The 14,109-nt window shown below is 38.5% G+C and overlaps 1 protein-coding gene across 1 annotated transcript in view; it reads left to right on the plus strand.

Moving 5' to 3' along the window:
* The window catches only part of urb1 (URB1 ribosome biogenesis homolog), a 54,001-nt gene that overhangs the window by 20,021 nt on the left and 19,871 nt on the right, over nt 1–14,109 (plus strand). Inside the window, exons 24-28 of the mRNA XM_079388144.1 lie at nt 2,391–2,652; nt 2,755–2,959; nt 3,901–4,075; nt 4,742–4,800; nt 4,928–5,118. Coding sequence (XP_079244270.1) covers nt 2,391–2,652; nt 2,755–2,959; nt 3,901–4,075; nt 4,742–4,800; nt 4,928–5,118 — 892 coding nt within the window. The remainder of the gene's footprint in view (nt 1–2,390; nt 2,653–2,754; nt 2,960–3,900; nt 4,076–4,741; nt 4,801–4,927; nt 5,119–14,109) is intronic.

A 14,109-nucleotide genomic window follows, 5' to 3' on the forward strand; every position in this document is an offset into this window, starting at 1 on the left:
TCAGGCGCTGTTAGACAGGCTTTTTAGCGCGCGTGCTTCAGGTGTATGTGCTCAGAACAAGCGCACGTCAGACCAGCGCGCGAATAAAACATTTAACCAGCAAGGCTTGTGTGCAAATAATGTACTTTTGCAATCGCGAATAAGTGCAGTGTCCTGTCAGAGTAACTCTACTGCTGTATGTGGTGTTGTACAGTATATAGAGACGGAGACCAGAACTGTATTTGACATAATGTGCGCTGTAGCACGATACTACCATATTTCTTCAAAAGCAGATCGTGGAGACATTTTTATCGTCCACCATCAAAAATCGTCATATCGCACACCCCTAAGCCCAGCCAATTCCAGCGGTCTCGCCACTGGGGCTGAAACTTTCTCTGCCTTTTCTTTTCGTATTCCCTTTCGCTTTCCCTCAATTCCTCTGGTGATTTTCTCTTCCTTGCCTTCTCTTTTTTACCCGGCGTTTGGCCGGGTGATGGGGGTTTCAGAAACATGTAGCCTAGCTTAATAGTAGCTATAGGTAGGTGCTGAGCAGCAGTGTGCAGTTTGCGCGCGTAACCGCGGGAGCGAGCAAGGCGGTGCAGGCTGTCGGGATCACGTAAGGTGTTAGCGGTGGTTACTGAGACGATTAAACAGAAATTAAAACACAGAACCACAGGTAATTAATGTGAAATTAGACTTTTTTTAATCGAGGCATTATTTTTACTGGCCCCACCGGGCTAGTGGTTGGAGCGATCTGGTGGCCCTGACTGTTTTAAAAGTACGTCCGGGCCACCGGGCCAATTATATTGTCGACCCCAGCTCACAGCCAAGTGCTTTTTCGTTCTTCGCTTGAGGTAATAAAGAAGTTTGAATAACCTGAGTAGCGGTATGCTGCTAGTGATCATCTTGTTTTGATGAATTTGTAAATCTGGGTTTCTGTGGGTCTTAAAGTTCTTAAAAAGTCTTCAGTTCACCCTTCCTCAGTTTAAGGTCTTAAATTGGGGCAAAACGTGCTAAATTCATGCCATTAAATGCTCCATGTGTTTCTAAAAGGTTACTCTAAAATTTAGCATGTTAAGGTCATTGCACACTGAGTATGAAATTTTCGCATGCGTTTTTCAGTATTCCTCATCCTTTCCTATCAAAATGCATGCTACGGATGCGAAAACGCAGATAATCGAACCTGATCCCAATTTTTTTATGACAGACGAACGTTTCGGAGGCAGTGTGTAAACATGATTGACACAACGTGAGGTCATATTTATTTCTTAACGTGTGAAACTTTCGGTATGCAATAACCTTTACTCCGTATTTTTGTCTTGTTTTCCAGTACAAATGTCTAAACATCCTTAAATCAAGATGTATTCAGATGCAAGATGAAAATACGAATTTATATACACATTTGAGATGTTTTCTGAGAAATTGAACAAAATTAAATGTTTAAATGAAGAACATATATCGTTCAGTGGGGTGTGAAAACTTATTTTCCTTTTGAATTAAGTTGATTTTCTGAGCACATTGACAGATATTTATGTTTGTTAATCATGAACTCTTTTCATTTTGATCACTTTCACAGAAACAAGACTTATCGTTTGTTTTTGTCAAGTAAATGTATCTTGATTTAGGAATCTTTTTTTGCACATTTGCACTGGAAAACCAGACAAAAATACTGACAAAGAACATCATTTTTTTGCAGTGTGATCAGAAGACGCATATTCTAGTCCGTATTCCATATTCTAGTATTTGTTAGCATATTCTAGTATACTGTGAGTTAATTAAAAAAATAACGAAGAGATATGTTGGAAGTGTTATTTTCAAAATGTAATACAACTCATTATCCAGTCTATAGACATTTGCAATTAGAGAACATATTGACATTGTTTTCCTTTCAATTTATTCCTTACATTTTCTTTACTTGGTCCTAAAAATGTCTTAAAAACTCTCAAATTACATTCAGAAAACATGCAAAAACCCTGCCAATATGTCTCTTCTCAATAACAAAATAAACATGACAAAAATTGTTCATTTATATAGCATTTTATACAATAGATTGCCTTAAAGCAAACAGCTTTACAGAAGTAAACATGAAGAAACAGGGTCAGTGTTGCTTTCGATTAGAATTACATGTTCAATTGCTACTATAAAGACGAGTGTGTAAAGAGTGTCTGACCTTGACCAACTGAACAAAACGTCAAAGAAGGAGGAGCCTCAGAGCACACTCACGGCAACGGGCCAATGGTAGTTTGAAGGCGTTTAGCAGCCAGAGCGAAAATTTTGGAAAAGCTTGCTTTGACAACCTATTTCAGTCCAAAAGGATGTTTTGGTTTGTTCTTTGGCTTCGCTTGCATTTATAGTGGGCCCTTTAACGTAGCAATAATGCGCTCACTGATATCATAAATGTTTCTCTCTAGGTGCTGTCCCAGGAGCCAGGCACTGCCAAACTCATTCAGACAGACGTTCTCTTGCACTGCATCCAGAGAGAAAGTCCTTCAGCTCAGGCCATGGGGGTTCTTCTTCTGGAAAACTGCTCCACACATGTCCTCAGCTTTGAGCTCTGGTGCCTAGAAGCATCTAACCTAACACAGATCAGCTCCCAAAACAGCAGCTTCCTGTTTTTACTCAACGCCTACATGAGGAGAGCCACCATTGATGATCCCATCCGCCCTAAAGACAGTCAGTACTGCTGCTTTCATAGTAGTGGCTCAAATAATGTTGTTCAAGTTGATATAATTCCATAGGTTTGATTCATGTCGTCTCTTCTGTCACCTTGCGCAGTTCAAAAGTCAGTCCTGAAGGCCCTGAAGAAAGCTTTACTGTCTGAGCTGTGGCACACAGTGCAACAAGGAGAAGTTGGGGTTGCGACCGGGCTTCACGTGGAGGTTCTGTCCGGTCTCATCCGACTGGCTGCTTTGAACTCCGACCTCACACCACTTATGAATGATCTACCTGCTATCCTTCAGAAACCTGACAGTAATGAAAGGTAAACTCAGAAAGCCTGACATATGAAATAATAGTAACAGCAAGAAATATTTTGTTTGATTCAACATAAAAGTTATTGCATATACTCTTTTGGACCATGAGGGTGAGTAAATGTTGACACAGTTTTAATTTTTGGATGGGTGAACTATACCTTTAAAGTTAAATGTCTTAATGATTAAGTCACCAGGTCATTTATTCATTCATTTGATTTGTTGAAATGGCTGATTCATTGAGGAGGGAAGTAAATGTTTCTCTTTATGAATGGTTCATTAAATCATTAAGCTTGGTCATCACCATCAGATCGATCGGTGTATGATATCAAAGTACTGCGAGAGAGATTAGAGAGCAGACGTCTCCGTATGCTTTTGAATCTAATTAACACGTTATGGAGCAGTTTATTGAAAATATACGTTTTCTGCACTTTATCTTATAAATTAAACGAGGGTTTCCCAAACTTAAGGTTTTCTGACGGAACTGCAGGGTGTTTGATAAAATAAATAATTAAAAAAGTGATATAATAAATCATTTAAAAATAATCAAAACATTTACTTTTTTGCTTGTCTGCATATAATGTAATTAACCAACGTGTGGTTCTAAATCAACATCAATGTGTGAAGCTTAAAGTGAATATTTTAGGTCAAAGGGGTTTGTTTGACAAAAAACGTTTGGGTTGTATACAGCTATGTACCAGTTGTTATTTTTACAGATCACTTTAAATAATTATAATCATTTAACCTATGCATTAAAAATAGTCATACATGGAAATGATTGAATTATTGAAACTTCCCTTTTTTGTTACTCAGGTGTGAATTTGTTCTGAGGTTTACATTTTGACACATCCTACTTTTATTCTGTGTAGGCTTTGCATTTTTAAAGCTTGAACTTAAGCTTTGAGGATAAAGTTTTTATTTACTTAAACTTTACTGAAACATCTCGTTTCAGATGGAAGCTGGCAGACTCCATCAGTGAAAAGCTGTCAGATTCAGAGGAACTGTCTCAGTGGAGGAAATCTCTGCTTTCAGCTGCTCTCCTCTGGCTTTCTGCTGTATATAAAGAACAAAAAGACCCACAATCCCATCATGAAGGGACCATGCTGACAAGACTCAAGTCACTCCTGGTGAGTCAGTATGGTCATGGTCATCTTACTTTTCTAGATGGATGAACATCCAGTTTCAACAATTCCTGTGGGTTTAAAGGAACACTCCACTTTTTTTGGAAATAGGCTAATTTTCCAACTCCCGTTTTACCGTTTTTGAATCCATTCAGCCGATCTCAGGGTCTGGCGGTAGCACTTTTAGCTTAGCTTAGCATAGATCATTGAATCAGATTAGACCATTAGCATCTCGCTCAAAAATGACCAAAGAGTTTCAATAATTTTCCTATTTAAAGCTTGACTCTTCTGTAGTTACATCGTGTACTAAGACCGGCGGAAAATGAAAAGTGATTTTCTAGACCGATATATCTAGGAACTATACTCTCGTTCCGGCGTAATAATCAAGGAACTTTGCTATCGTACCGTGGGTGCAGCAGGTGCAGTGATATTACGCAGCGCCTGAAAGTAGTCCCCAGCTATATCATAACTCGTTACTTTAACACAGAATACTGATACCGCAGTCCATTGTTATTATTTTATTTATAGATATTAATTGCTGTTAGTTGAAAAGTCACGTAAGCATAATGACCTAATAACTTTAACAGTATTTTGTACTTGCATTTAAACATGTTTAGAATGTATATTGCTCAACATTCAGCTGATGTATACTGCATGCTGTGTTTATTGCAGATCTTTCCTGAAAATATCACTGCATCAGACTGGAACACCTTTGTTAAGTCTGGGCTGAAGTAAGTGGTTTTTCTCTTAAAAAACAAAACCAAATTGGATGAAAACTATTTACTAACTCAGTACTCAGCTGACAGTATCAGTGTCCGTTCTGGCTGATTAAAACTTATGAAAAAATTCCACTCTCAGGTATCGATACAGTGACCCTAACTTTTTGGGCACCTTAACCACACTGGTGGAGGTCATATATGGAACACCAGAGACCCCTAAAGAGCTGTTGCCCATGGCTACCGTCCACATGATGACCACCAGTCACTCTCTGTTCTTACCCACAATGCTGGCCACACAGGACGATTCCGACAGTCTTCATCTGTCTAAAGGTAATGAAGTAAAGAACAGCAATATCAACAGCTCTAGATCCTTCTTTTATTGATTCTTTATTTATTACAGATTTTTGATTTACAACTTTTTACAGCAGCGCCCTAGATCTGCCCATATATATATATATATATATATATATATATATATATATATATATATATATATATATATATATATATATATACAGGTCCTTTTCAAAAAATTAGCATATTGTGATAAAGTTCATTATTTTCTGTAATGTACTGATAAACATTAGACTTTCATATATTTTAGATTCATTACAACACAACTGAAGTAGTTCAAGCCTTTTATTGTTTTAATATTGATGATTTTGGCATACAGCTCATGAAAACCCAAAATTCCTATCTCAGAAAATTAGCATATTTCATCCGACCAATAAAAGAAAAGTGTTTTTAATACAAAAAAAGTCAACCTTCAAATAATTATGTTCAGTTATGCACTCAATACTTGGTCGGGAATCCTTTTGCAGAAATGACTGCTTCAATGCGGCGTGGCATGGAGGCAATCAGCCTGTGGCACTGCTGAGGTGTTATGGAGGCCCAGGATGCTTCGATAGCGGCCTTAAGCTCATCCAGAGTGTTGGGTCTTGCGTCTCTCAACTTTCTCTTCACAATATCCCACAGATTCTCTATGGGGTTCAGGTCAGGAGAGTTGGCAGGCCAATTGAGCACAGTAATACCATGGTCAGTAAACCATTTACCAGTGGTTTTGGCACTGTGAGCAGGTGCCAGGTCGTGCTGAAAAATGAAATCATCTCCATAAAGCTTTTCAGCAGATGGAAGCATGAAGTGCTCCAAAATCTCCTGATAGCTAGCTGCATTGACCCTGCCCTTGATAAAACACAGTGGACCAACACCAGCAGCTGACATGGCACCCCAGACCATCACTGACTGTGGGTACTTGACACTGGACTTCAGGCATTTTGGCATTTCCCTCTCCCCAGTCTTCCTCCAGACTCTGGAACCTTGATTTCCGAATGACATGCAAAATTTGCTTTCATCCGAAAAAAGTACTTTGGACCACTGAGCAACAGTCCAGTGCTGCTTCTCTGTAGCCCAGGTCAGGCGCTTCTGCCGCTGTTTCTGGTTCAAAAGTGGCTTGACCTGGGGAATGCGGCACCTGTAGCCCATTTCCTGCACACGCCTGTACACGGTGGCTCTGGATGTTTCTACTCCAGACTCAGTCCACTGCTTCCGCAGGTCCCCCAAGGTCTGGAATCGGTCCTTCTCCACAATCTTCCTCAGGGTCCGGTCACCTCTTCTCGTTGTGCTGCGTTTTCTGCCACACTTTTTCCTTCCCACAGACTTCCCACTGAGGTGCCTTGATACAGCACTCTGGGAACAGCCTATTCGTTCAGAAATGTCTTTCTGTGTCTTACCCTCTTGCTTGAGGGTGTCAATGATGGCCTTCTGGACAGCAGTCAGGTCGGCAGTCTTACCCATGATTGCGGTTTTGAGTAATGAACCAGGCTGGGAGTTTTTAAAAGCCTCAGGAATCTTTTGCAGGTGTTTAGAGTTAATTAGTTGATTCAGATGATTAGGTTAATAGCTCGTTTAGAGAACCTTTTCATGATATGCTAATTTTTTGAGATAGGAATTTTGGGTTTTCATGAGCTGTATGCCAAAATCATCAATATTAAAACAATAAAAGGCTTGAACTACTTCAGTTGTGTTGTAATGAATCTAAAATATATGAAAGTCTAATGTTTATCAGTACATTACAGAAAATAATGAACTTTATCACAATATGCTAATTTTTTGAAAAGGACCTGTGTATGTATATATATATATATATATATATATATATATATATATATATATATATATATATATATATATATATATATATATATATATATATATATATATATATATATATATATATATATATATATATATAAAAAAAAAAAGTGATAAATAAATAAAATTACATAAATATGTCATCTCAGGATTTCGAGAGGTCTGATAAATTGTAAGGTCCAACCAAAATTGTATTGTCTTTCTGGTGGCACCATGTATTTTGGCCGTGGTACACTCCAAACGGGCAATGTCCAGCAAGTATGACATCCACGTCAATCTAACTGGGATAGATGGATCCAGCCACAGGTTTAAAATAACCTTTTTAGCAGCAGTAAGAGCAGCAGACAGAATCCTTTTTTGATTGACAGACAACGATAGCGAAGAATCATCCAGCTAAAGAAAAAGCAGTGGGTCCTTTTGGATCTGAGTCTTCAGAAGATCCGACAATAAGTCCTGTACCAAGGACCAGAGCGAGGCAATTCAGGGACAGTCCCAGAACATATGTATATATGTACCTTGACTAGAGCTATTACACAGGTGACAGAAGGGGTCAGACTTTCTTTTCATCTTATATAATAAACAAGGAGTGGCATATGCCTTATAGATTAATTTATAATGGATCATTTGGTGAGCTGGGTTTTTAGAGGTAGCAAAACAATTTCCCCAGACATTATCCCAATCAATCACAGAGTCAAGTTCTCTTGCCCAGAAACCCTCAATCGGAATGTTTGAATACTGTCGTACTACAAGTGATGTATAAATTATATTCACAATACCTCTGGAAGCCATACTAGAATCTATCCAATTTACCATAGGATGAGGAGATATTTTAATCGACCAGGGTACTCCGTTAGCTTTCAGTGCAGATCTTAATCTTAAGTACAGAAAAAAAGAAAATCCTGGGAGCGAGAACTCATCCTTTAAGATCTGAAAGGACTTAAGCCCATAATCGTTGTGCAGGTGTAGATACCACATTCAGCCCAGCATTTGGAAACGAACGGTTTGTTGCCAGTACAAAGATTATTATTATGCCAAATGGGGGTAGAGTCACTGTAAGAATCTGAAGCTCCCATAATCTTCTCTGCTGCTTTCCAGGTTTTGATAGAATGGCATATAAGTTGGTAGTAGTTTCCAAATACCCTATTTACATCCTTAGGTTGAGTGTATACTGAGCCCTCATGTCTAATAGCTGATATACTAGTCTTAGATTCATTATCTTTCAACCTCAAAGCCAACAGCTTGGATGACCGTTCTCCATGGAAATAATATGATTGTCTAGTACGATGTATGATGAATTCAGCTCTATGTAAATATATGGATTTTAATTCCGATTTAAGGACATTTACTATTTTGGTTTTGGTCTCACAAAAGTTATTTTTTAATTCCTTTTCTAGTAGATCAATTTGTTTTGAAATCTCTGTTATTCTGAATCGGTTAATCTGTAAAATCTCCATCAAAGAGCTGCGTAACTCAGACACAAATGTACATTCCTGTAACAAGGAGGTATTAAATCTCCATTGGTTGCGTTTAGTGCCCAATGATGCGGGGGTTAAAGATGTAATTATCAGAGAATGATCAGATAAAAGAATTGGTAGAATATTAACTTTACTAATATAGGGAATCAGTGAAGGAGACATAAGTAGATAATCAATCCTTGAATAACTCTTATAACGAGCTGAAAAGAATGTATAATCCCTAGCCCCGTCATTTTGATCCCTAGCCAGACGTCGCATATATTAGAGTGTCGCAAAAAGGAATTAAAACATCCAGAGATCACTGAATCAGACTTAGAGACATGAGATCTATCCAACTGGAGATCCAACACCGCATTAAAATCGCCCCCTAACACCACAAGACAGTCCTCTAAACTCACAACTAAATGTAGTAATTCTTGAAAAAATGAGTTATCACCCTCGGTGGGTGCATATATAGACATAAAAGTATAATTAGTATTATTTAAGGAAACAACAGCATAAGTGATTCGGCCTTCTGTATCTCCACCGGTTCTTATAATTGAAAAAACACTATTACGTTTAATAACTATCAGCACCCCTTTAGTTTTGCTAACAGCCGAAGAGGCAGATATCACTTTAAAATATCTATTTTGAAAGCGATGCACATCCACTGTTTTCAAATGTGACTCTTGTATAAGGGCAATAGAGACCTTTTTGCTTCTTAGGTAATCTAAGCATTTGGTTCGCATTTGGTAACCCATTAACGTTCCATGACAAAATATTTATAGCCATATATTAAGGCGAGACACTACAGGTGAATAGGGTAAAATTTTTAACTAGCAGATATCACCATGAAACTTTCCCAGTTGATTACCTACATTAAGATGAGAAAAAAATGTATTACAAAGTTTCTGTAATTTTATGTTTAAATATGCAAATTATGCATTATCTAATTAAATATGCGCTAATTTGCATATATTTTAAAAAACGAAATCTCAGAATTGGATAAAGCCAGGTTCAAAATTCTTTTTTCATTGTGTTCACATATTAGATGGGAAAAAAATTACAGAGGGATTTATGGATATCTACTTTTGTTATCCTGTAAATCAGAATATACTGTCAATAGCCTTAAAAAATGTATTTTCGCCATGTTTTTTGGAATAAAATGTTATATAAATCAGGCTAGGAATAATATATTTACAAATCCCTCTGTAATTGTCTTCATAATATAACTAGGTACAAGACTGGAAAGTTTGGTGTATATAGGTGCTACTGAAGTGGAGATTTCGGACTTGGAGTATGAGAGAAAAGTCATTTTGAGAAAACGGGCTTTAAAGATTTATATTGTAAAAATCCACACATTTTTATATGAAAACATTGCTAACAAGCAAAACAACTGGCCAAGTAATTGTTTATAACAATGTAGACCATGAACAATGACAACTGAATAAAACAACATTGCCAAATAAGACCTTCAACTAACCACAGAGAAGCACAAATACAGACACAAACTTATCATCAGAACTGCAACTCTAGTCATCTATGTCCATCGGAACACAAAATTCACCCATGAGGGTTGAAAGCCTAGCTCTCCATGCCTGCACCATATGTAGGCCCCTCACCCCTCTCTTGCTGATGCCTTTTCAGCTTTTTAGCTGTGCTCAGAGTCTTTCTGCAACGTTTTACACTCTCAGACTGGATGGATTCGGCTTTTGTGATCCTCAGCATATCGGTTTCCCTGATGGTGGTGACGGTAACGACAGTGCTTTCCAGCCAAAGCTTATCCATAATGGCAAGCATGGCAGAGGCCCCCTCATTAAAAGTGTGATGATCCCAATCCCATAGTGTGATGTGAACCCTCTTTTCTGCCAAGTGCCATCAAAAGACACTGATATTTATCACCGCATCTGCATCCTCTCTCAGCAACTCTGCCACATCTGCATCAATATCTGCATAGGCCTGCCTGACCTGCTCCCTGGTCCTGTGAAGTGACTCAAGACCTCTCTCAATTTATGCCACTAAAATGAAATGTGTATTGTATCAATAACTGTTCATTTGTTTTGTTTTTATAGATACAGCACACAGAAATCTGTACTGTAAAAGTAAAACTGACCACCGCAACACAACATAATGAATGAGATGGCACTTTATTCTAGTCTTATAAATCTTATAAATAAATAAATATTTCATCCATACAAAACAAATATTGTTACAGTAATGTTATAATATGTTACAAGGTGGTAACAGCCACACGTATTGGGCTATTTCTGACATTAGAAATTCTAAACCTCCCATCGACAACTTACGTTCAGATGCGCTTCCCGAGGCGGGCATTTTACTGGGTAATCCATCACTAATTTTCCTTTTCCCCCTTGCAAGTGACAACTGCTGTACTCTTTTCGATGATTGACGCGAAGTCATTTTCATTCATTCACTCAAAAGATCCCGCGGAAAGCTTAACCAAACAAGGAAGCGTCAACGCATACCATGTCATGTGACGATTCTGAACGAATCACGTTGTCAGAAATTGTCTTCAGCCAATGAGATTGCGCATTTAGAGTTAAATCCCCTCTTTTACTTTCACGATTGGTTGCTGATAGAAAGGAAATAACCATATTTGGATCCGACAGCATTGTACAGAAGAGAGAGAGCTTTCCAGCAGTATACGTGATGACTGGGTACAGGCAGAGATCGCGGAGCAGCATGTTGATTTAGAACGCCAACTTTTGTTGAATTTATGAGAAATCTACAGACGCAAACAGACAAAGTGCAGTAAAATAAAGACCTAAATGTGTATTTCGGACTTTTTTTCACCACAAGTCTAAAAGAAGACATGTTATTGAAGACAAATATCCAAAAATCTCAAAATTGACCAATAAAAAAAAAACGATGTTTTTGCCTGCCGTGTCTCGCCTTAAAGAGAGAAAAGCAACTCACACCAACCACTAAGACGGGAGGACCATAAAGTAATCCACCAGAAAGATAACGGTGATCAGAGCATATGCATATGCATCTGGACATACAAATATTACGCAAACTAATACACAGGCATACACTAGACCAATTAAACTTACGTGGGCAGTCCCGGGCATAGAACAAAACAACAAAAGTAAGAACAAAAACAAAATGGGCAGTAAACAAAGTTAGAACACACTCTTCTATCTTCCCTCAAAGTAACAGTCTTTGGATACGCGGCCACCCTAGCCATCCGGCTAGTCCGTCAACATCTGACTCGGTCATTTTTAGGATGAAGAGACTGTCAAATTTTCTCAGTAAAGTCCTCTATAGGAACTGCAGATTCATCCTCGTTCACGTCGGATTCTCGTGACGCAACCGCTACATCTTTCTTCAAAGAAGACTTTTTGGCGGGATCCAGATTGAGAACGAACTTTTCAACCTCCGCCGGTGTTTCGAGGTGAGAAGTCAGTTTCTTCCTCGCCGATGCCATCGCTCTCCTTTTAGACGCCATGAGGGTGCTATAGTCTGGGAAAAAAAGCAGCGGCGCTCCCATATGAAGAATTTGTCCAGCGGTTCGGGCTCCATTCAGGATTGCATTCCGGTCTCGATAACGCAGCATCTTGAAGATGAATGTACGAGGGGTTGATTTCGAACGTTCGCCGCTGTAAATACGGTGGGCTCTTTCGATCTCCATTTCTTTGCCAGCAAGAGAGGGAATCCATTTAGGAAGATGATTCTGTATAAATCCCAGAGGGTCATCTCCTTCTACTCCTTCTTTCAGCCCTACTAGACGGATATTGGACTGGCGACTTTTATCTTCGATTCTCGCCAACTTTTCCTGAAGAGAGTCCACTGCTAGCGTGACGAAGAGCTGTTTGCATGTTGTCAAAGTTGTTTCTTATCAGACGAACATCTTCTTCTATCCGCAATTGGAGCGAATTTTTCCTTAAACAGTTCCCTGACGAAACTAAGGTGCATCTTTAACTCGTCGGCAACAATGGCGCGAAGTTCCCCTTCAGGAACATAATTAGGATCTTTAATCTTTTTCTCTGGCAAAGCCAGTGTCAATTGACGTTTTGCCATCTTCATTCGTAGCTCCTTTAGAAACAAATGAACACATTAAAGAATGTCCAGAAATTAACAAATCTACAGAAGCAAAACAACATTCACATTGATACAAATCAAATAAATACTTACAAGCGATGCTGTTACAAGGATAAAGATTACAGAAATATTTGGCGATTAAAGAGAGCCATTACTGCTGCCCGCATGGAGCACTCACTACTTCCTCATTTTACGTGAACACCAGAAATCGTCATTTAAAATAAAATACAATTTGCCACTAGATGCCGCTCTAAACATTAATAAAGTGAATAGGAGAAATACCATAATTAAAGAACTGTACTCAATAAATAATAATAATTTCTAATCAAATTAAACATTAAACATGGAATCTCTTTAAATCAAACTTGTTCCAGCACAGTATGTTTAAAATACTAACTTCAGTTTCTCTGAAACCCTCCACCTCCCCAGCTCCACCTGTATTGATCTACCATGGGTTCATTTATTCATTTAACAGACGCTGTTATCCAAAGCGACTTACAATTGGGGAATACATCAAGAGATTCATCTTAAGGGCTTTTCACACCGAACATGAAAATTTGGCGCGATGACGCTTTTGAATCGAAACAATAGATCCCTTTGGGCCTATTCACACCAGGCACGACCATTCGCGGCACGAAAAAGCAAATATTTTTTGTTTTGTACTGTCGATTTTTTTTTTATTTATTTTTTTTTATTTTTTTTCATCGCTCTAGATGAAACGGGCCGTCCAATCAGATTTGAGCTTAGATCACGTGTGTGGAGCAGCTGCTGTTGCACAAAAAGGCAAAGAGTGGTGGTGCTGTTTCAAAAACCAATGTAAGCAAACACCGAAGAAGAGTATTCTGAGCGATTCCAAGAGAGTGGATGCCAAGTTCTTGTTATCTTTGGTATCTGAGAACAGATTTATTCTCACATGTTCTTAATATGATTTCTATTAATTCTCCACTGAATTATGTGATCTGGAATGTCCGTTTTCTTCCACGTGTGCGAGTGTTATGAGTCAGAGCTCGTTAACTCTCTAGATCTTCCGTATTAAAAAAAATTGAGTGAAATATTTCTACACATGAAATATGAAAGCAAATAGACATGATTATAGCCCTATTCGGACGGGATTAGTTTTACATGGAGAGGTGGGGTAAAGTAATTATTACCAGAGCTTCTCAGTTATTTTAGTCCCGTCCGAATGCGCCATCTCAGTGATCATTACAGACAATGTCAGTAAAGATTACGGCGACTTTTACCTTCTGTAAAAAAGGTTCTGTTTAAATCTGTTAAAATATACGTAAATATTCCGTCATTTCCTGTCATTTTCCGCAGTTTTTCAAATATAGAGGCGCTTGAAGAAGCTTTCAGTTGCGTTCTAGGCAGAGGGATAAGTCCGTGGCAAACCTCAATTCTTTCCAACATAAAACAATGCAGGATTAGTAAAACAATACCAGCTACGCTTCCTCTCTGACAGTGGGTTCATATCAGCCACAGCAGTTCTACATAGTTACGCCTCCTGTCAATCACTCAGCGCATCACTCGTCTTGTCTAAACCACCTCAAGCATTTTTACTGTTACAGAATGATGAAGAGCACTTCCATTCAGGAAGTAACATAAAATGCACGTGACAAGAGGCAGGCGACAGCAGTGCGTAAATCGAGCTACCCCT

The sequence above is a fragment of the Barbus barbus genome (assembly GCF_936440315.1).
Source record: "Barbus barbus genome assembly, chromosome: 31".
In the NCBI taxonomy this organism is placed as follows: Eukaryota; Metazoa; Chordata; class Actinopteri; order Cypriniformes; family Cyprinidae; genus Barbus; species Barbus barbus.